This window comes from Pleurodeles waltl, chromosome 9 (assembly GCF_031143425.1).
Source record: "Pleurodeles waltl isolate 20211129_DDA chromosome 9, aPleWal1.hap1.20221129, whole genome shotgun sequence".
NCBI lineage: Eukaryota > Metazoa > Chordata > Amphibia > Caudata > Salamandridae > Pleurodeles > Pleurodeles waltl.
This window is the reverse complement of record NC_090448.1, coordinates 1,182,282,309-1,182,304,269: the sequence shown is the minus strand read 5'-3', so window position 1 is coordinate 1,182,304,269 and position 21,961 is coordinate 1,182,282,309. Positions and strand designations below refer to the sequence as shown.

The window sequence follows — 21,961 nt, the reverse complement described above, 5'->3', positions numbered from 1 at the left end:
GTCCGCTCCCAGTAAGTACTCCGCCAGAAGATGGACACTATGAGAGTTTCACTCACCAAACGCGCTGTGCTAACACTGATAACTGGAGTGTGTGTTCTGCCCTGTTTATGAAGGCAGCAAAGGGCAGTCATTGTCTGTACGGATAAGGACTTCTTTGTGCTGAATGTAGCAGAAGGAGGCCACATTCACCACAAGGAAGGAACAGACAAACTCCAGGTGGTTTATGTGGAGACCCAGGTGGCGCAGTGTCCACGTGCCCTGAACAGTCAGATTCTGCAAATGTGCCCACCACGTGGTTAAGGAACATCTGTGGTCACTTGCAGTACTGGGTCACTAAGGGGCCAGCCCTCTAACAGATTGGTGCTGTTCCCCCACTGCAGCGAGCGATGAGTGCGGACCCGAATAAACACGAGCTCTTCCTAGTGACTCTCTGCTTGTGACCACTGTGCCGCTAGGCACTCATGAAGGAGCTGTGTGTCATCTGGCACTGTAGGAGGCCATCATGCTGAGGAGGTGCATGAACCTTCCAGACCATTATTCAGTGATCGGGCTGAAACAGGGTCAGTAATGAACCGAAGGCTTGGATGTTTGCTGGCCTGGAACAAGCTCTTCTGGTGACTGAACTGAGAACTGGCCCTAGAAAGGGCTGGACCTGAAAGAGCTGAAGGTGCACTTCGCTGTGTTGATGGTGAACACGAAACTGTACAAGAGGTCTATGGTGACTTGGGTATGAGCGAGGCATTGGCGCTCTCGATCAACCAGCTGTCTAAGTAAGGGGATTTGTGGATGCTGCTCCTACTCCTTAGGTGGGTGGCTATCAACCATGGCAAGACACTGTAAGCATCCTTGGGGCCATGGTGAACCCACAATGAAAGCCCCTTGAATTTAAAATGACAGCCACTTACCATGAACTGGGGGTACCAGCAATGTACAGGGTGGAGCAGGATGTGAAAGTCGGCCTTCTTCAGGTCAACAGACCCATACAGTCACCCTGCTGTAGTGCGGGGATGACATCCTGAAGCGTGACCATGTGGAAGTGCTCTGACAATGTATTTGTTGAGGGGCCGGAAAAAGATAGGGCAAAGGGCCAAGTCCTTTTCTGAGGATTAGGAAGAATAGGGAGTACAGCCCTTTAATGTATTGATTTGGCGGCAGGGGTTCTATAGCCCCTTTCCCAATGAGGGCATTTACTTTTTTCTGAAGGAGACACTGATGTTCTAGGGAAAGGGTGTGTCTGCATGGGGAAATGTGACGAGAGGATGCAGCGCGTTCTAGACGCAGTCTTACAGCAAGATGGAGAGAACTCACCGGTCAGAGGTAATGTGCGGCCACCGTCCAGGAACCCCCTGGAATCTTCCGCTAACAGGTGAAGTGTGATATGGGGAGGGGGAGGAAACGTGAGTCACAGCTTGCCACACCTTCTCTCTTCCCTTGGAATTGTTCCCCCTTTAGCCTCCCCTTGAATACCATTATGAAGGTGTTTGTTAGGCTGTGGCCTCTGATGGGAGAGAAGGGGGTGGGGGTTGATTTTGGAGCCTCCTCTAAATTGAGGCCTGCAAAAGCCACCCTGGAGAGAAGCAGCCTAAAGGGCCCGCATGATTTTTTGCTGTGTCTGTTCCCTTCATTTTTTGAAGCATCTTGTGGTCCAAAGAAGCTCCCATGGAAGGGCATGTTGAGCAGATACTGCTGTACTTCTGGGATGAAGCCAGGCACATGCAGCCAGGCGTAGCACTGTATGAGGACACTGGAATGCTGCACACTGCAGGGTCAGCAGCATCCAGGGCACACACCTAATGGCGGTATTGGATTTTACTTTCCTCTCCGCAACAAGCTCTTGGAGATTTTGGAGGAGCGCCTCCATTCCATACCAGTGTGCCCAATCCTACCTGGAGAGCAGGCTGGCCGAGTGGGTGACGAGTTGGTGAGCCACTGACTGAGCAGCGACCCACTTACTTCACTTCTCTCTCTTCCTGCTCTCTCTTTCTGACGGAGGTGCATCACCGGTGTCCGGGGCGCTGGCACACTCCCAGACCATGGATTACCAGTGTGTCTGAAGAGACTTGTTCCCTAATGTATGTGGGGGATCTAAGGGTGAGGCTTTGGATTGTTTGTCCACCCTCGGGGTGAGTGCCCTGGCCTTGAACCGCTCCTTACTTCAGGAGTGGCTTTCAGCATTCTCTTAAACACAGGGAGGAATATTCCAGTCATGGCTGCCGTGGGACGAACACCATTCCACTGACAGCTTCGCTGATCCGGACATCGACTCTAACACCCCAAAGGGACTGGCATTCAGACAACAGGCAGATCCTTGACAACCTCTGAGTATAGGGTCAGGATCCTGCTCTTAGATCGGGACAGGCAGAAGTGTTACCACCGCTACACACTCAAATTTTAGACACAGGGTGGAGGGAGGACTCTTTAGGATCGTACCAAGACTGTGGGGTTGTTTATCTTCTTCACACTGGTTGTAACGATGATCACTGTATTATGATCCAGGTGCCTAATTATCGCAGCTCCTGCTTTTTATAATAGGATGCAACTGTTTCAACAAATGCATTGAAATCTATTCTGCATCTCTTAATCTGCCTTGGCATGTGTGAGTAACTCAGTGTAAGGAAATGCCTCCTTGGCATGGTTGCCCCCTGACTTTTTGCCTTTGCTGATGCTATGTTTACAATTGAAAGTGTGCTGAGGCCTGCTAACCAGGCCCCAGCACCAGTGTTCTTTCCCTAACCTGTACTTTTGTATCCACAATTGGCAGACCCTGGCATCCAGATAAGTCCCTTGTAACTGGTACTTCTAGTACCAAGGGCCCTGATGCCAAGGAAGGTCTCTAAGGGCTGCAGCATGTCTTATGCCACCCTAGAGACCTCTCACTCAGCACAGACACACTGCTTGCCAGCTTGTGTGTGCTAGTGAGGACAAAACGAGTAAGTCGACATGGCACTCCCCTCAGGGTGCCATGCCAGCCTCTCACTGCCTATGCAGTATAGGTAAGACACCCCTCTAGCAGGCCTTACAGCCCTAAGGCAGGGTGCACTATACCATAGGTGAGGGTACCAGTGCATGAGCATGGTACCCCTACAGTGTCTAAACAAAATCTTAGACATTGTAAGTGCAGGGTAGCCATAAGAGTATATGGTCTGGGAGTTTGTCAAACACGAACTCCACAGCCCCATAATGGCTACACTGAAAACTGGGAAGTTTGGTATCAAACTTCTCAGCACAATAAATGCACACTGATGCCAGTGTACATTTTATTGTAAAATACACCACAGAGGGCACCTTAGAGGTGCCCCCTGAAACTTAACCGACTATCTGTGTAGGCTGACTAGTTTTAGCAGCCTGCCACAAACCGAGACATGTTGCTGGCCCCATGGGGAGAGTGCCTTTGTCACTCTGAGGCCAGTAACAAAGCCTGCACTGGGTGGAGATGCTAACACCTCTCCCAGGCAGGAATTGTCACACCTGGCGGTGAGCCTCAAAGGCTCACCTCCTTTGTGCCAACCCAGCAGGACACTCCAGCTAGTGGAGTTGCCCGCCCCCTCCGGCCAGGCCCCACTTTTGGCGGCAAGGCCGGAGAAAATAATGAGAATAACAAGGAGGAGTCACTGGCCAGGCAGGACAGCCCCTAAGGTGTCCTGAGCTGAGGTGACTAACTTTTAGAAATCCTCCATCTTGCAGATGGAGGATTCCCCCAATAGGGTTAGGATTGTGACCCCCTCCCCTTGGGAGGAGGCACAAAGAGGGTGTACCCACCCTCAGGGCTAGTAGCCATTGGCTACTAACCCCCCAGACCTAAACACGCCCTTAAATTTAGTATTTAAGGGCTGCCCTGAACCCTAGAAAATTAGATTCCTGCAACTACAAGAAGAAGGACTGCCTAGCTGAAAACCCCTGCAGAGGAAGACCAGAAGACGACAACTGCCTTGGCTCCAGAAACTCACCGGCCTGTCTCCTGCCTTCCAAAGATCCTGCTCCAGCGACGCCTTCCAAAGGGACCAGCGACCTCGACATCCTCTGAGGACTGCCCCTGCTTCGAAAAGACAAGAAACTCCCGAGGACAGCGGACCTGCTCCAAGACAAGCTGCAACTGTGTTTCCAGCAGCTTTAAAGAACCCTGCAAGCTCCCCGCAAGAAGCGTGAGACTTGCAACACTGCACCCGGCGACCCCGACTCGGCTGGTGGCGATCCAACACCTCAGGAGGGACCCCAGGACTACTCTGATACTGTGAGTACCAAAACCTGTCCCCCCTGAGCCCCCACAGCGCCGCCTGCAGAGGGAATCCCGAGGCTTCCCCTGACCGCGACTCTTTGAACCTAAAGTCCCGACGCCTGGGAGAGACCCTGCACCCGCAGCCCCCAGGACCTGAAGGACCGGACTTTCACTGGAGAAGTGACCCCCAGGAGTCCCTCGCCCTTGCCCAAGTGGAGGTTTCCCCGAGGAATCCCCCCCTTGCCTGCCTGCAGCGCTGAAGAGATCCCGAGATCTCTCATAGACTAACATTGCGAACCCGACGCCTGTTCCTACACTGCACCCGGCCGCCCCCGCGCTGCTGAGGGTGACATTTCTGTGTGGACTTGTGTCCCCCCCCGGTGCCCTACAAAACCCCCCTGGTCTGCCCTCCGAAAACGCGGGTACTTACCTGCAAGCAGACCGGAACCGGGGCACCCCCTTCTCTCCATTCTAGCCTATGTGTTTTGGGCACCACTTTGAACTCTGCACCTGACCGGCCCGGAGCTGCTGGTGTGGTGACTTTGGGGTTGCTCTGAACCCCCAACGGTGGGCTACCTTGGACCAAGAACTAAGCCCTGTAAGTGTCTTACTTACCTGGTTAACCTAACAAATACTTACCTCCCCTAGGAACTGTGAAAATTGCACTAAGTGTCCACTTTTAAAACAGCTATTTGCGAATAACTTGAAAAGTATACATGCAATTTTGATGATTTGAAGTTCCTAAAGTACTTACCTGCAATACCTTTCGAATGAGATATTACATGTAGAATTTGAACCTGTGGTTCTTAAAATAAACTAAGAAAAGATATTTTTCTATATAAAAACCTATTGGCTGGATTTGTCTCTGAGTGTGTGTACCTCATTTATTGTCTATGTGTATGTACAACAAATGCTTAACACTACTCCTTGGATAAGCCTACTGCTCGACCACACTACCACAAAATAGAGCATTAGTATTATCTATTTTTACCACTACTTTACCTCTAAGGGGAACCCTTGGACTCTGTGCATGCTATTCCTTACTTTGAAATAGCACATACAGAGCCAACTTCCTACACTCAGCGACTGTGTGGGACCGACTCAGTCACTCACACTTGGTGCTGCTGCCACCCTACAATACACAGACTTATTATCATAATAGGAACCCACAACAGGAGAAGCAGAGGACTCTTTATTTTGGCTGGTAGCTCATGCCGCAGCTCAACAGTGGCCTCAAAAGTCAACTTTTCTTTTAGGAGGAACTGGGTCTTAGGGAATGAGGATCCTGCCCAATTGTGGATAGACCAGGATTCGCTTTTACTCAAAGTGTTGCAGGAAAGATTGGTACCAGAGTCATCGACATCTAGGGTGCTGTTGGCACCAGGAGAGGCTTCAGTATATGCCTTCACGTGGAAGCTGGCTTGGCACCAAATCCAAAGTGTTTTTTTTTGGTGCAGACCAGGGCCTTCAGGCCGTGGTGGACCAGAAGCCTGACACTGGGCTTCAGAGCTCAATGCCTGACCAACTCGAGGACAGTGCTCATCCTTCCATTTGATTACAGCAGGGCTGGGACAGGAAGGGGTGTCACACTCACTGCAGATGTTTTCCTTGTCAGATCCATGAATGAATTGGGGGCCTTCAGTTTTAGAGTCCAAGTGGGAGCTAGCCTCAGGACTGAAATGCAGACAGGTTTGGCCAGAGACGGGGCCTGTAGTTCTTGTTCTACCTCCTGGTACAAAAAAAATACAAATAATAACTACTACAGGAGTGACCCCCCCCCCCCGTTTGTTGCAGCACCATGGGCAGTCGAGCTAAGGGGTCTCAGTAATAATGCAGTGCCTTTTTTTAACAGAAGGCAAGACAGGTGGAACAGAAGGCCTTGCTATGGTCAGGCGACAAAGAGATTACACACCAGGCAGCAGTCTGTCCAGGGATATCGGGCTCGACACTGGAGAGTTCTGAAATGAAGTCCTTTCCATTATGGATTAGACATTCTCTGTGCAGAAGGCAATGGAGTAGGCCCCAACGGCATCAAAGAGTGCCGGTTGCCGAGACAGAATGGAGCGACAACTCCGAAAGGGCAGTATGTGTGATGATTGCTTTACCAATGGGTCTGGAGAATAAGAACGGGCCCAAAGACGATCCAGACAGCTGAGGAAAAACAATCTAACATTGGAGCCGATGCCCAGGCACAGTACCAGCAATAGGTGGAGTCACTATATCTCACATATCCAAGGTTTCTTCAAAGAAAAACAAGGTGCACACGTCCAAACCCAACACTAGATGACAGGAGTATGTTCAGCATGTGTATCTACAGCTACACGTGCCACAAAAAATAATTTTTGTTTCAACTTCAGACTATCCTTTGTATCCACGTATGCAAGTGGGTACATGTTCCGCCGTGTCAAATATGTTTTCATTTTACAGATTTTGTTACTTCCAAAGCATCACCTGGTGTGGTGCCTTCTATAATACCCTTGTGAAGTCGATTTGCCACTATATATTTGCAGTAGGCCAGAGTGGGGGTCCTGGTGGGTCTGCTCTATTCTTCATTCGAGGCATATGGTCTTAACGCCCCGCTTCCAGCAGCAGCAGTTCTGTAACATGAGGTCGAGTCTCGGCACTTCGGTCATTGTATTGTGACAACTTCTACTTTCCTTCCTTCTTCAGGGTCACTAACCCTGAATGACTTCAATACCTCGTCAGCACCAATATTCTCATATACCCTCCTAAAACAACTGCATCATTCAACTTCATAGCGGCCACCCTATGATCATGCCAGTTAGGGGCGTTTTTTTTTTTACACTTCAAATGCTGACCTGCCAAACAGCTATCTTCATCATGGTCAAGGGAGACACAGATTACAAGCCTGATGCCAATCAGATTGTGCCCACCGCCTAGGACAGAGGACAGAACAGAAATTGTACATTCCGTATACCTCACCCTCTCAACTACACCCAAAGGAGGCATTCTCACACAGGAAAGTGAGCATGCAGGATTCGACTGATATCGAGCGAGTGTTCAATCAATCTTTATAAAACACGGCTTATCACCCATGGGGTCTTAAAGCGCTAGTATTTTATGACCAGTGCGTGGTAGATGAAGATAATCTTTGGTACAGCCTACTTTCTATTGTGGTGCACAAAACCCAGTTTTTCTGGTCACAATACAGCTTCAAGCAACAACTTTAGCGGTCTCTGGTAAAGAGTAGAATACATTATGGATATCAACTGTGTTTACTGGGGATATCAATTGTGTTGAAATTATGGATTAATGCATTATGGCTATCAACTGTGTGGTCACAAGTCATTTTCGAAACAAACTTAAATTTTGAAGTAAGCAACCTGTAGTGTTCTAAACCTAGATGGCAGGTTCGTGCAGCTCATGTGGCCTTCGGCGTATGCGGAAAACATTCTCTCATGGTAAAGCTAGCAGACCCGCTTCTATTAGAAAGAGTACAGAAGTAATGCACCCGAGTGATAGCAGCAACATATCTTTTGCTCTCACCTCCTCTCTGAAACATACGTAAGAGCAGCACACCTGGTCAAGACATTCCTTTTCTACCTCTGTGCACTCAGTAGTAGAGCTTAAAGACGACAAAGTATGGTGGCATTAAGAAACCTCAAGCAAAATGGGCATCAATACCAAGATACGTAAAGTAATTGGGTATTGCCATCAGTCATTTTATACGCAATACACACACCCCTCACTGGAGGCATATGCATTCCTAGGCCATTTTAACAATTAAGTAGGAAGTTGCAAAATTTTTCTTGATGTAACTCCATATTCTTTTAGCACCCCAAGTGTGAAGTCCTGAAGCCACTTTCACAATTTTCAGCATCATAATGTTTACTTTAAATGAATGATTCACCGCTATACCACCACGAAACACTACAATCCTGGCATCCATGAACAGACATTCCTCTAGCCGAATGTCACTAAACTTTTAAAGGGATATTAAACTAAAAGTGTCTACGAGTGGAAGACTGCTGTGGTATTGTAAGGTATGTGGTCCTCTGCCTGGCAACAGAGGACATTCAGTGCATCTATAGAAGAAATAGGCGTGTAATTTACATTACAGGGTGGTGATGCAGCTCTTGAAAAATCCACTTGACACTCGCATTGGCGAGTCTTATTTGATCAGGTTGAGCTATTTTTAATACTTCTTGTCCCTTCTGGCGAGTTGACACTGAACAGATGTTCTGTTCAGTTGAAAAGTGGAGGGACAATAAAAGATGCCTTTAAATCTTGTTCTTATGTCACATTTGCTCTGTGTTCACAGACAGAGGTCAAAAGTCAGTTTTTCTTACAATTAATTCTACTTCTGACTGCCGAGTCCCAGGACTTCGTAAGGTGAACTGTGTGACCTGCTGCTTAGAATGTAAAATAAAAGGATATAGTGTCAGGTTTTTCCTAACACAACATTTAAATGACTAAGTCAACTGTGCAAACATTTCAAAATATATTTCAGTAGTTGTGAAAGCCCTTTTTTTATTTATTTCTGTGTGATGAAAAAATATTTTAATAGGATAAAAACAAATCAGAATACTTTACATGTTGATGTGCAAAGCATATTTGTTCTGAAACCCAATTTTCACAGATTGTTAATTCACTATATAGTTTGTCAGTAAAGTTGCAAGTTAGTGGAGAGGTTTTTGGACTTTTTTTGGAAAGTTACTGTGTGTAAATGACAATTTGTTACCTCTTCATGGTTTAGTAATATATTTATTGAAACTGAGTGTTTAAACAAACTGAGGAACACTCCTGCCCGAATGGCAATGTTGTTAGTAAACTAAAAGAATTTGTAGGTTATGTGGGCTAGATCTCATGGGTATGTGGGCTAGATTCTTGGGATGCATGCAGCAAACTTTAGTCTACTTAATCAAACAAAAGAGGTTTTTTGTACTGCAGAAATGCTGAGCTCAATTATATGCGAGAATGAAGACAAAGGCGACTAAACTATTTGCCTAGGATCGCACAATTTGAGACCTGTTTTCGGGTCAAGTACATTTGAGTTAGGTCGAGTAGATTATTTAAGTTATTCGACCTGCAGGACTAGTAACATTTTTATGATTTCTGAGCCCTGTGATGGGGTGGATATTTTTTGTTGCAAGAAGAGATGCCCTTCATTGCTGAGGAAGAAAAGAAAGAAGTGATTAACTGCTGGTCGACGAAAGAGATTACAACAGATTTTACCCAAACAAATTTTAAGGATGGCTTGATCAATTAGTAATGTCTAAAGGGGGTGTTAAATGATCACCACTGAGCTAGTTCCGTTCTTAGCAAGAGAGATGGCACCAAAAGATCTTACTGCGTCAGCCTTGCCTCATACGGAGCAGCCCGGGGACACAGCCAATCGTACAGTTAGGGTTTCCTCCAGCAGAAGAGCCCACATGCGGAAGAAGGATCAGGCAGTAAGCAAATAGGAGCGGAAACACGTTTCACATGTTAGTTCGGATCCATTCATTACAGCGAAAGGTGGATGAAGTGTCAGGATTCAAACTTATGCGCTTCAGATCACACATCAATCTCAGCTGCTAGCTCTATTCAACCATTCATCTTACAAGCAGCAATGAACCCTTCACACTGCAAGGTTAGTCAATGTGATCAAGAAAGCATAACGGCTAAAGTTAGAGCTGTCAGGAACATGTTTCAGCTCCACAAGGTGACGGCAGGGTGAGTGCAGCCCACACACTGCCTGTGCTCACAGTCCCCTCCGAGAGAGAAGGGCTCGCCACCTTCTACCGGGAGGGATCCAGCACACTGTAGGACAAAGGATATCAGACACAACCATCGGCTTCTTCTTCTTGTCGGGGCTGAAAGGATCCCGCCGCTTCTTCCTCGACTGGATCTCATCATTCCACAATTCTAAGGCAGCCAAAGGCAAGAGAAGAGCTGTCAATGCTGAATGCTGTGCACGTGGCGTGAAATGCACTAGGAACAGAAAGTGGGGGTGGAGCTCACTTCCTAGGTCTGGGATGGGGTGCAAGTATTAAGACAAGAGTCCTTTGTAAGAAGAGCTTTAAGAGACGCGAGAAAGGAAAGGATGGAGGGTGCACGGCTTGTGCCACAATGCAAGAGCGGACAGATCTGTAAACTAGACTGCGGTAAACATTTGTATACCTACATGGGTCTCTGGGCAGAAAGCACACCGTCAGACCTGACCTGACAGGCAATGCTGCCAACCCGGTTAAGGCTGAAGGCAAAAGAGCTAGCCTCTTGTGAGAATGGGGATGAACAACAGAATCATCATGCCATCAATACCTATGTGGGGATGTACCCCTCAGCCTACCGTTTCACCTAGTAATTAAGACAGTATTCACCACGTTTTCTAAACGGGGCCCAACACCAGTACAGTTAGCGCACGGTCTGAGTAACAGTGGGCACAAGTCCTAGAACCACGCTTACTTACCAGAGGTGATGTCTATGCTGTGGCGATCCTCCTCCAGCCTCCGGATCTTCTCCTCCAGCTCACTCTGTACTGTGTCGAAGAGAAGCAGCTTCTCACTCTGGAGGTAAGGAGCACAGAAGTTAATCATGTGCATAGCGAGGGTGAGTAGGGTATGTGGAAACAAAGAGAAACAGGTCTAAACTCAATTACATCTACCCTCACTGTCTTTACGCCTAGGTGCTCCCAAAGTGGTCATTCATAAAATACATGTTGTGCAGAATGCAGCTGCGTGTATGCTGTTGGATATTCCCAGACACGAATCTGCCAGACAAGGCCTGGTGGACCTCCACTGGCTACCAGTGGCCCAAAGAAATAACCGTAAAGCCTTGTGCATAGCTCACAGAGCATTACATGCACGGGTCTGCCCATTCCACGCAGCTGGGTACCACCTCTACCCCCAAAACTTACTCAGATGTACCTACTCACACTTGGCCACTGTTCCCATCATCAGAAGAGCCAGAAGCGGAGGGCGGCTTTCTGCCTTAACAAGGCCAAACTTTGGAACCGCCTCCCTTTACTATCTGATCCATAGACACTGAGCTGCGCTTCCGTAAACAACTTAAGATCTGATCTACTAGGTGCACCTCTCGCCTGAGCGGTTTGCCCGCTCTCCATAAGTGCTGGGATGTATACGGTTCGCCATTCGCGTTATAAATCCCATAGGACAGCATAACAATTAGTCTTATTATGGTACCAACTACAGAGCACAAAAAAAAGACTTCACTGGGAAAGGTTTGTTTAGCTGTGGTCAAATACTTCAGTCAGAGGGAGCACCCACTGAGGACCCTGAGAAATGAAATCTTAGTAACGGAACAGAGGGATTAGGGTGGTTTACAAATTGGAGTACAACAGCAGTAATTCCTGTAACGAGAAGGGGTAAGGGCAAATGTTGCGTACCTCACAGTGCTGACGAGCAGCCTGTATCTCACAGTCATACTTGTTCTTCACGGACTCCAGACACAGCTCTCTGTAGATTCCTGCAGAGAGAGGGAGGCGTGAAACCGGCACCATCACTTGAAACTTCAGCCAGGTACTTAAACATTTCATATTGTTCCTCACGTTTCATAGACAAGAACAGCACAGACCCACAGTGCCACCCAACCCCCTCTTCAGAAGTCCACACAAAGTGAACTGAACGCTTTCCTTCAGCCATATCCACAACTTTGCATCTCTTTATCAGAACAGGAATAGCTCTGTCCACTCCTTAGGTCACACAAACAGGAATCTGACAGAATCAATGGCAAAGAACCAGAGAAAACCGATTGCAAAGTGTTCATTCTTCCCTAACATTGAGCAATGGAAGCCTGCACTGCCCTCACTGTGACCTTGCAGAATAAGCAGTGCTTAATTTGCAACACTTCTTCCCATGAAAACTAGAACCACGGCTTGCCACTGAGCAGCCCTCACCACTCGCAGCAAAAATCTATGAAGTTCCACTGCAGGCATTGCACCATCAGGGTCAACAACATCTGACAGCACCTGCCCAATTCACCTTAGAACAAGCATGTGTGCCCTCCTGCTGCAGGCAGTATGGGATACATACACGAGATCCCACAAACTCCCCCCTTCAGAGCAATCAGGTATGCTCTCCCACCACAGGCGGTGTGCTCTACTTGCAATGAGGACCCCCCCCCCAACACAGTGGCCTCTCTGCCGGTTACACGGAACAGTCATGCCTTCCCACTACAGATGCTCTGGTCCCCCCTCACAAAGAGCAGGAACAATCACAAGCTCTAAAAGTATCTCAACACTTTCACAGCTGGTTTTATGGCTGCTACTGCAGCGACCTCCGTCCAACTAGCACCATAGCCCCAGTGCATCTGCATTAAAAAGAGCACGTTGGAGACCTACTGCAGGCAGTGCCCTTTCCTCTGACACGCGCACTCAACTTCCTGTCACAGAAGCCCCTCCCTTCCGTCCAATGAGCTCCACAACATCCAGCCACAGCAGTCTTAGCAGCTACGACTTCCAGATACAACAAAGGGCCCCCCACAAGCTCCTGCCACAACCAACGTGCCCCACTTCCCAGGCAGAGCCTCTTCTCCTGGTCAAAAGCCACTTGGTGCCTCGTATCAGAACCCAGCAAACGGACACCATGGACCTCATGGTCTTGTAATGTGGGCAAACAGATGGAACCCAGAGCGGAAAACGTGGTTATTCTTTTCATGGAAGGCCTGCTCCGCACTCCTAATTAACACCCTACGTCTTCACCACAGCACCCAGTTCCCAACATTAGACAGAAGCATGCCCCGAGCAAACCTGTTCTTCTCCATACCTGCAACTTTTGTTCGGATTTGCATGTTGTCCTGTAGTGTGGCCAGTGGTTCCAGGTACTCCGGACCCTTCCCAGCGCTCACCTCCTGAAGCTTGAAGTCCACCTGGTTCAGGCGCTCCTTGTAAAGTCTAACAGAGACGAGAGTGCATTACCAGCCGTCCTTCTAAACTCCAGGCAGAGCAACTGAGGCACAAAAAAAGTAACAATGGACCCAACTCAGGGTACAAGTGCACCAACACAGGAGATGTGAGAAGGTTGTAAGAGGATCCCAATGAATTTGGAACGCTGGCATCTGGCAGCTGTTTGGGAGATGCTTGGGTGCAGTATAGGAGACCAGCAGAAGGCTGGCAATTTCAACAGGTCCGAGGGCACAGGAAGAATGCACACCTGGCCAAGAATAGGCACAAGACTTCATGCCAGAATGCCACATTCAATGTAACAGTGCTGCAAAACTACCCTCTTAAGATAGTTTGTTAAAGTAACTTTTCACCATGCCCATGGTTTTATCGAACATATTTTCCAATTTATTTAGCTAAAAAAAAAAAAAAAAAATTTTTTTTTTTTTTTAAACATAGGTATCTGAGAGGCATGGTTAAGCGATATCTCACAATGTGACTGAAAAATAAATAAAGACTGCAAGTTTAGCCATATACACTTCATGGTGTCAACTTGCAGTGAATACTCCCATTTAGGTGTTACATTTTTACACAAATATTTGTGGGTTCAGGAAGACTGTGCTCACCTGTATGGATCCTAGGTCAGCTGTAGAGGATTGTGTTTAGCTCTAAAGGTGTTGGGACTGGTCTGTATTGCAAAAGGTAGCTGCTAGGTCCTCATTTCACATGGGGATATGTCAGCACCCAATTATTGACTAAGATGACCTGTGACACCAGGGAACAGGGAACGCCAAAAGGAAAAAGACCAACTCAACCTGAAGATTGCATAGTCGATCTCTGTATTACATACTTCCGGCTGTAGTACACCCAAGAGAGGACACAAAGCAACATCTACCACCTACTTCCCATTATTTAAAGCTACGCTAGAGTGGGGAGCAGCCACCCTCCCACCCAAACACCATTTGGGACCTTCACCCTCAACCAAGCTTTCGGAGCGCATTGGAACAGATGCAGGGCAGATTCATGAAAGTGGGTTAAGTGTGAAGGCACCATGTGGTGGTGTGCAGACTTACCCGACAGCCCGTTCTTCAGACTGGGTCGCCTCTGCACTACAAGGAGAATATAAACGGAAAGCCTTAGAGAACGAACACATGCTCCAGAGAGGTCACCCTAGATCTGCAAAAAGGTTCAAAATGGGAGCACTGGTCAAAATCAAGAACCCCCACCAACCCGCCCACAGGGAAACTTAAAGACCACCAGGGTATCAAATTCTCAGAATTCATGAGCACTTACAAAAAGGATAGATTCTAGTCTAAAGAAACCAGCTATGTGCCCATCACAATCCGCCCTGCCACATACACACACCCTTTAAGCCCAGTGTATTGTGAAAGTTTTGCTCAAAAAAAAAAAAAATACACACAGGGTCTTAACGTTAAAAATGACAGATACATGTTCATTATCAACAAGGAGTATTACCCCAGAGACTTTAATGCTTTCTATCGAAATAATTTCACTGTCAAAAGACCAATTTGGGGAAAAAAGGACTTTCAGTTTAATATCTGCGTACAAAAGGGCAAGAGGGAAATAAACTGACCTTTTGTGCTCATGAAAAAGCTGCATGCAGAGGCCTTTCTGTAAGAGACCTTCTGTGACTTACCACTCCAAAAGGCAGCCGAAGGGGTGGGTTATAAATTATTTAAACTATGAAACCGAGAAGGGATGGCCAATATTTAAAATGCATACAGTGAAGCAAGAGAAAGTACTCCATCTTAAGATTCCATTGTTTTACGTCTAATAACGTATACGAAAGTCCATCTAGTCCTCACCACAGCAAGACTTTAGGCACACGAATTCAGGTGATAAACTATTCAGACAAGATTGCCCTCTTTATGGTATGTGGGTGTGTTCTCCTGCTCTATGTGACCGACTGCAAGAGTATCTGGTATCCTGGCTTTTATGTTGGCTCTGGCTTCATACTAGTCTAGCGTGTGCATAGAGAGAGAGATAGTTCCCTCACTAAAAAGATCTTGTGATCTGTGTGGAGATTGTTTTACCAGTCCTTTTTTAACCTTTTATCTGTGTCAATGAGAGCAGGACCTACTGACCCTTTCGTGTAAAGATCCACTGTTACGTGAATACCCTGGACCGTGCTTTGCTATCCTATCTTCATGGCAGGTGCATGTAATGTGCGGGTGGCGCATGTGCGGTCGTAGGACTGTTCGTAGTGTTTTAAGACAATGGCACTGTATTGCCTCAAATCCTCGAGTGGAGATTCAGAGACTAAAGTTAAGTCTGTTAGCAAGGGTTGCAGTTTAGTTGTTCCTGAAGAGTAGGACTACAATTTCTGTTGTTTAATGTAAGAAGAGTTGAGCCAGGCCCACCTTTTTGTTTATAACGGATTACTGCATCAGAGAGACTGATAGCCGGATGCAGACACCTCATACTTCGCTGTGCCCCATGTTGCAGGTGCTCCAATCTCGTGAAAGCCCTGGTGCTTCATGCTGCGAGAAGCATCACTTTACACAAAGCCAGTGTTGGGAGAGCAGCCTGAAAAAGGAGACGTCAATATGAACCATCCCAAACTGATTCTAAAGTTTGAGAAAGTAGATGCACATCCAATGTCAAGAATGTGTATAAATACGGGACTTAGACACCAAACTTTGCCCCATTTCCAAGTTCTTAAAGACTAAGCAAATGTGAAGTGCAGAGTAGTAGAAGGGCTGATGCGAGACATGGGCTGGTGTCCGCTCTGCAGGCACTCTCACATGCTTGACAGGACACCCTCTGAAGTCTGCACTTTCTGCTGGAGGATCCTTGGGTCTGCCTAGTGCATTAACGTCTGCCTCCTCAGAGAGGGAAGGAGCCGGGCTGGCCCTAAAGGAGGAGAAACTGTCCAGTAGAAGTCCAGTGTGTTCCTGGTAGAAGAAACACCCAGAAAAAGCACACTGCCCGAGCGGATCCAGGGGTGACTCACGCTGCAGAGGGTCTCCCATTCCTGATGTGGTTCCAGGCAAGAACCACAAGGTGTATTCGCTTATGCACATCTACCCAGTCATTACAGCAACTGCCTTGGGGTTCGCATCAGTTCAGTTGGGGCACAATCTGCTTTGGTGTTCACTTTGGCCTAGTTAGGGCTACAACATTGCGCCAGCCGGGACTGTGACTCCCATGGTGTTCCCATCATCCTAGTTAGGAGATGGGCCAGCCATGATGTGCCACGGCTGCGTGTTGCCGGGACGACCAACGTCACCAAAATAATCAGGAAACATTGTATCGACAAGTGTGGACTGTGCTGAGCCTCCTCAGCAGCCTCTGAGTAATTGTACCCGATAACCGCTACTGAGTTTGTACTAGTCTAGAGGGAAAGACTTGGAGACTGAATTCCTACTGATTCACTTCCAGGGGTATTAAGATGAGCAAAGAATTGAAATGACCACAGAGAGGACTTGTGGGGCAATAAATCCGCACCTGTGCCTTATTGATGCTTACAGGGTAACAAGCTCATCTAGAGTCACAGGGGTGAAGGAAAGGGGTCCGATGCAATAAAAGTCGTCCTCAGGCTCTCTATGCTGTGCAATTCACGGAGTTGCTTAATATTGAGCACGGCTGGTACAAAGCACTTTCCTTTCTAAAAAGACCAGCACTAGGCTGGGCACTGGAGTTACTGCGTCTCTTGGTTGATTACCGAGTTCTGAGTTTGTGCTCCCCTCCCCACACTATGTCCCCGAGATGCCTGTACTGCGAACACTCATGACCCTGCGCCAAGTGCAGAAAGAGGTGTACTTGGCCCAGTTTGCAGAGACCCAGGACACCAGTGGCACACTACTTCAAACACCAAAGTTCAGTCCCAGTAGCCCCTGAATGGAGTCAGGCAGAAAACCACCACTGAGAAGTGCAACTTAACTGCCTCGATGTCAGCTAAGGCGGCAATTAGAATCAGGTGTTGCTATACAAATGCAACATATTACTTGATTGGGAAGTGCTACAACCTTTCTACTAAAATAAGAATCTACGCCAGTTGGGTCTGGGGCATTCAGGTTTGTGCTAGCATGTGGCCTGGATCGAAGGGCAGCTGCGAGGGACTCCGAGAAAGAATAGTTTTTGCTCATCAGTGTGGGAGGTGTCAAAGAAATGTCTAAGCAACATTAATTCCATCACTCCAGAGTCAGAACTCTTTACAGATGGTGAAACTTCACAACTGCTGACAATTTATCCAGTTGGCAATACATCAAAATGCCAGTCTACCCGGGTGTGGAGGCATCACAAAAATTCACATAACGGCTTAACTTTAAGATGCTTGTAGACATCATAAGGAACCCCAAATCTAAAGCTGGACAGTCCTGGGTCAACATTGTAAATGTTAAAGTTTAAGATTCTACCATGGCCGCCATTAGGTGATTGAATAAGTACAGCTTTCACAGAAGGGCACCCATGTGAAAACCATTAAGGATTACAAAAAGCATCCAAGTGAACAAAAAGATTTGCGGAACAATGTCCTCTGAAAAGAGGAGACAGCAGTGGAGTTTTCTGGCTGGAACACAAATGTACATTTGGCGAACATCAAACACTGTACCACCACAATAACCTCACACCAACTGCCAAGCACGGGGGTGGAGGGGGCGATATTAAGGTCCACTTTACAGCCATGGGATTAGGACATCTCACAATCATTGAGGGCACCTTGACCACCTCTCTCTCTACCAGAGCCTGCAATACTTCAAGCTTAGCCAAAATTGGATCAAGCAACAATCCAAAACACACCGGAAATCTACCATCAACTGGCTGAAAAATAAAAGAATCGGCGTTCTGGAATGACCAAGTCAAAGTCCAGATCTCAACTTCACTGAGATATTGCGGTGGCAAGTAAAGAGTTTAATACATAAACGAATGCCCTCGAACAACAGCAGCTTAAGTAGTTTTCTAAGCCACAACGGGTCACAGTTTCTCTCAGGTGATGTGACATATTGATAAACTCTGTTAATTCAAATCAACAGAAGGTTTATAGTTCACGGGGTGTTCTCCTGCCCCAAGTGCCGAACTGCATCTAAATCTGGCATCCGGACGTTTACTCTGGTCCTGGTGTCACAGAAGGTAGGACGTTTTTACTTAATCAATGAAAAAGGGAATTGTGCGCATTATGTTACATGAGATTAGGACTTGGTGAGAGCCAGATGGTCACATATCTCTTAATAATAAAACAACGGAATCTTAAACGCACATGTTTTCACTTTTAGTTCATTAAAGCAAGAATAAAACAAACGGATAAACGCTACAGCGGGCTGCAGGTGGAAGGAAACTTCTTCTAGACCCACAAGTCACAGTATGATAGAGAGGGTCAGCAGTGACAGCAGTATTTTCACTGCAGTTTCATAAAGTCACCTCTCAGCAGGTGTTGTGGAAATAAAAAAAAGAGTAACAGCAACAAGGAGTAAAGCCGATTACCACGTCAAGTCTACTTCAAGTCTGCAGTAAAGGAGCACAGCTTCCTTTTACACAACTTCTGTATGTAAACCATTTCAACAACTGCAGGACTAAGCATGTGACCAATTTTATATTTACACGTGGGTTAACCCTTTTTTATTTTTTTTATAAGTACCAGCAAGAAAGGGCTGATCAGAAGTCAACAACATGACCTTTAAAGGTGACAAAAGGGATTTTCAGCAACCGCTTACAACATTACTGGGAATGTAAATACAGTTTTTTCTAAAGGGGTGAATGCAAAAGCCCTCCTCACAACACCTTTCCAACCAAAGCCTGAAAAGCTGCACCATGATAACACCCGTCTGGCTGTTCACCTGCAAATACTCAAACTCCGTTCCCACCACCAGCCCCCCACCCCCCGCCGCCACCACCAACACCACCACCACCACCACCACCCATCCACATCAGCTACATCCGGCCAGGACTCACTGATCTTTGAGGTCTGTGAACTGCTTCTCAAGGTTGGACATTTCATCCAAGCATTCCATCCTCCGCCTCTCACAGTCTTCATCATCCATCTCTGTTGGGAAAGATGTTCAAATCAGCAAAGTGCGCAGAAGCATTCATCATAAAATCAACTAAAGGACCCCACCCCCCACACACAAAAAAAGGGACACTGAGGGACACAGGAAAATAAGGCAGTGCATAACGAGACTGGGTGCCAGCAGCTAGGGCAGAGTAAGAGAAGAAGGCCCAGTAAACTAAAACCTTAGGCTAGTGAAGGGAGACAGGTAAAGGGTGGGAAGATATAGGAAAACCAGGGAGAGGTAAGAGGATGAATTTCCAGGAAAAGGAGGGCTTGGGAGCATTGAACATGGAGAACACTGCAATCATTCTCCAGGATGATAAATGGATGGGAGGAGAGTCCAAGAATATTGGGCAAGATAAATGAGACAATATGTCAAAAACTAGACCAAGCTGAGAAATGTCAGAGCATCTGGGAAAGCTACAGTAAAGGAAGGGGCACTGGTACCAAACAAAGAAGCCTGGGTGGGCCTGTAGGTGTGCTAAAAACAGTGTATGCCAAACAAGATTGTTTGAGACTAGGGCGAGACAAGTGGATAAGTGTGGCACAATGGTTAGAGCGGCAGACCCTGATGCAGAGATCTGGCCCGGGACGGGTGAGTAGTGCGCTATACAAGTGCAAAGTTTACAGTTTTTACAAGGGAAACAGGGTGCATTAAGCAATGGTAAAACTGAGTGCCAACCTCTTGACTCAACATTGTGGGTGACCCTGTTAAAGTCTGTAGAGTCATTTTTATTGGTCAGGTGGGTGAATCCCAGAAAAAAAAACAGGTTAACATCCACAAAATGTGGCTGACTTGACAGATATCCCGTGTGTCCAACATGTGGTTAAAGTTTATGTCCACCACGTGACTGGTAATAAAATGCTGGCCACAGATGCAGTGTTGAATTACTTTAAGTCCACAAACCCTATAGGGCCCTGTCACAATCACAATGATTGGATGAAGTCGGTGAGGTCATCAATAATATTATTTAACGCCATGGGTAATGTGTGAGGTCATAAGCAATGCACAGCAGGGGGACAAGTTATAGTTAGCTCAGTATATTACAACTTGTGAGTTTCAGTTTTCTTAAATTTTAGTTTTTGTCTCTCTTCAAACCCAAGCTACGTTTCTAACCTTCATATTAGTGAGTTTTTTGTTGTTGTTAAAAAGTAAGGTAAATGCTCATTGCCATACCCAACTATATCATCATGGTAACCTTAAGTTTTTTTATCCACCAAAATAGTTTGTTTTTATTATCATATTCAAGTTGAGCGTGAACACAAGTGTCTCGGGCACCCTGCAGCCAGCGCACACATGCTCCTCAGGCTTTCACTTGTCATTGTTTCGCCACCATGGTATTTCCATAGTACTCGCCACGCAGGCTTCCACCCCATGCTATGGCGCTGCTGTGCAAGCTTCTTCGGGGTATGGATGGTACCCCGGGATGAAGGTTGTGCCGCTGCTCTAGCTGGAGTATCCCAATACCTTCTGGGAGGGACGCGCTGAGTTCTGGGAGAGCATATGGTACCCACAGCTTAAAATCCCTACTTCATTTTAATGAAATTCCCTCACTACCCCCTTTCAACTCCCCGCTCCTTCTCCCACCCATGACAAGGGCTGGGGCGGGGTCAAGATGTCCCTACCTGCCCCAAATGACCATTTTCTAAAACTTTTCACTGACACAGGAATCAAGTCTGTCAGTTCTGTAATCTTGGCCACAACTTCTGGTTCCGAATGCAGCCAACGAATCAGATCCCCTGATGCTGGCACTGAAATGACTGAGGCAGAAAAAGCTACCTTGACCAACCATCAGGCCATTTCTGTCTTTTTTTGTTTTTTCTTTTTTCAGTACCGCTGGAATACGGTAGCAGGAACCTTCAACCTATACCTAAACTATTTCTGAGCGTTACACCCTTCATGCCCCACCCAAGCCCCTCTTTAAATGCTAAGCACGGTGAAATAAAGCGATTGTAGAAGAACTCTGGGATTGGACAACACAAAACATAGATGAAGCATGAACTGGATTTTAGGTATAAAATCACCCTCAATGTCCTCGCAGGGCAAATGAGCGTACCCGACCTCACCTCTTCTCACCATCTCTACCCTCACCTCAAGGTGCCTGTTCCCTCTTCTCTCCCTACAACACTGCCAGACCCGCAGCTGGTAACTCGCTCCCTACAAATGTGACTGTCAGAAGCCGCTGCTCGTCCCCCAAAGGCGTTGTCTAAACTGGCACTTACAGGCCAATCTCTACAGGGGGCAGCGGAACCACTGGGCCTAGTGCTGGGAAAACCTCCAGTGACATGAAGACTTGTGCAAGCTCTGCTCACCCACCTCACTTTCAAGTCTCAATTCCTATTAGCTCCTCCACCCTTTCTCACTAATGCCCCCTCTCAGCCCATGCCACCCCCTTATCCCAGCACCGTGAACCATGGGGGGCTTATGTTCCAGCAGGGAGGGGCCTGACCTGCAGCTCAGGCTCCACTGCTCACAATGCAGCAGGATGAAGGTTCAGGCTAGAGCAGCATGATTCAAACATCCTTTGTTGCCTATGAGTGGCCCATCCATGACCACCCCCCACTCTCCCTCTTAAACCTCCCCATAGAAGTACCTGAGGGCCGTCAATCTCCCACGCCTACTTCATCTGTGCTTCCAGCTGCCCTTTAACTCTCTCTGTCCCACCGACTACACCCGTGCCCCCCTCTATCCCTCCCCTCCTGGTCCAGAGTCACCCTGTGCCTTCCCTTTGGTTCCTACCAACATACCAGCCTCTCACCGACTGTGATATGCCTCCTCTACTCTCACTGTGTCCACCCTCTAACCCCCTCACTGTCACTAACTCACCCCAGCTTCATCCTCTACCTGCCCCACCCTCCCCTACTCCCTCTCCTGACTCTTACCCCTCACTGTCAC

At 47.3% G+C, this 21,961-nt stretch overlaps 1 protein-coding gene across 6 annotated transcripts in view; it reads right to left on the bottom strand.

The window, feature by feature from the left end:
- The window catches only part of BRMS1L (BRMS1 like transcriptional repressor), a 68,795-nt gene that overhangs the window by 34,917 nt on the left and 11,917 nt on the right, over positions 1-21,961 (bottom strand). For 2 of the 6 annotated variants that reach the window (XM_069209129.1, XM_069209131.1), the window contains exons 2-7: positions 18,969-19,059; positions 14,132-14,167; positions 12,943-13,070; positions 11,565-11,644; positions 10,629-10,725; positions 9,998-10,084 (exon numbers count right to left, since the gene is read on the bottom strand). In XM_069209129.1, the coding sequence (XP_069065230.1) occupies positions 9,998-10,084; positions 10,629-10,725; positions 11,565-11,644; positions 12,943-13,070; positions 14,132-14,167; positions 18,969-19,059 (519 nt within the window). Of the gene's footprint in view, positions 1-9,997; positions 10,085-10,628; positions 10,726-11,564; positions 11,645-12,942; positions 13,071-14,131; positions 14,168-18,968; positions 19,060-21,659; positions 21,749-21,961 lie in introns of those variants that run through there. The other 4 variants (XM_069209130.1, XM_069209132.1, XM_069209134.1 and 1 more) reach the window with 3 other exon arrangements.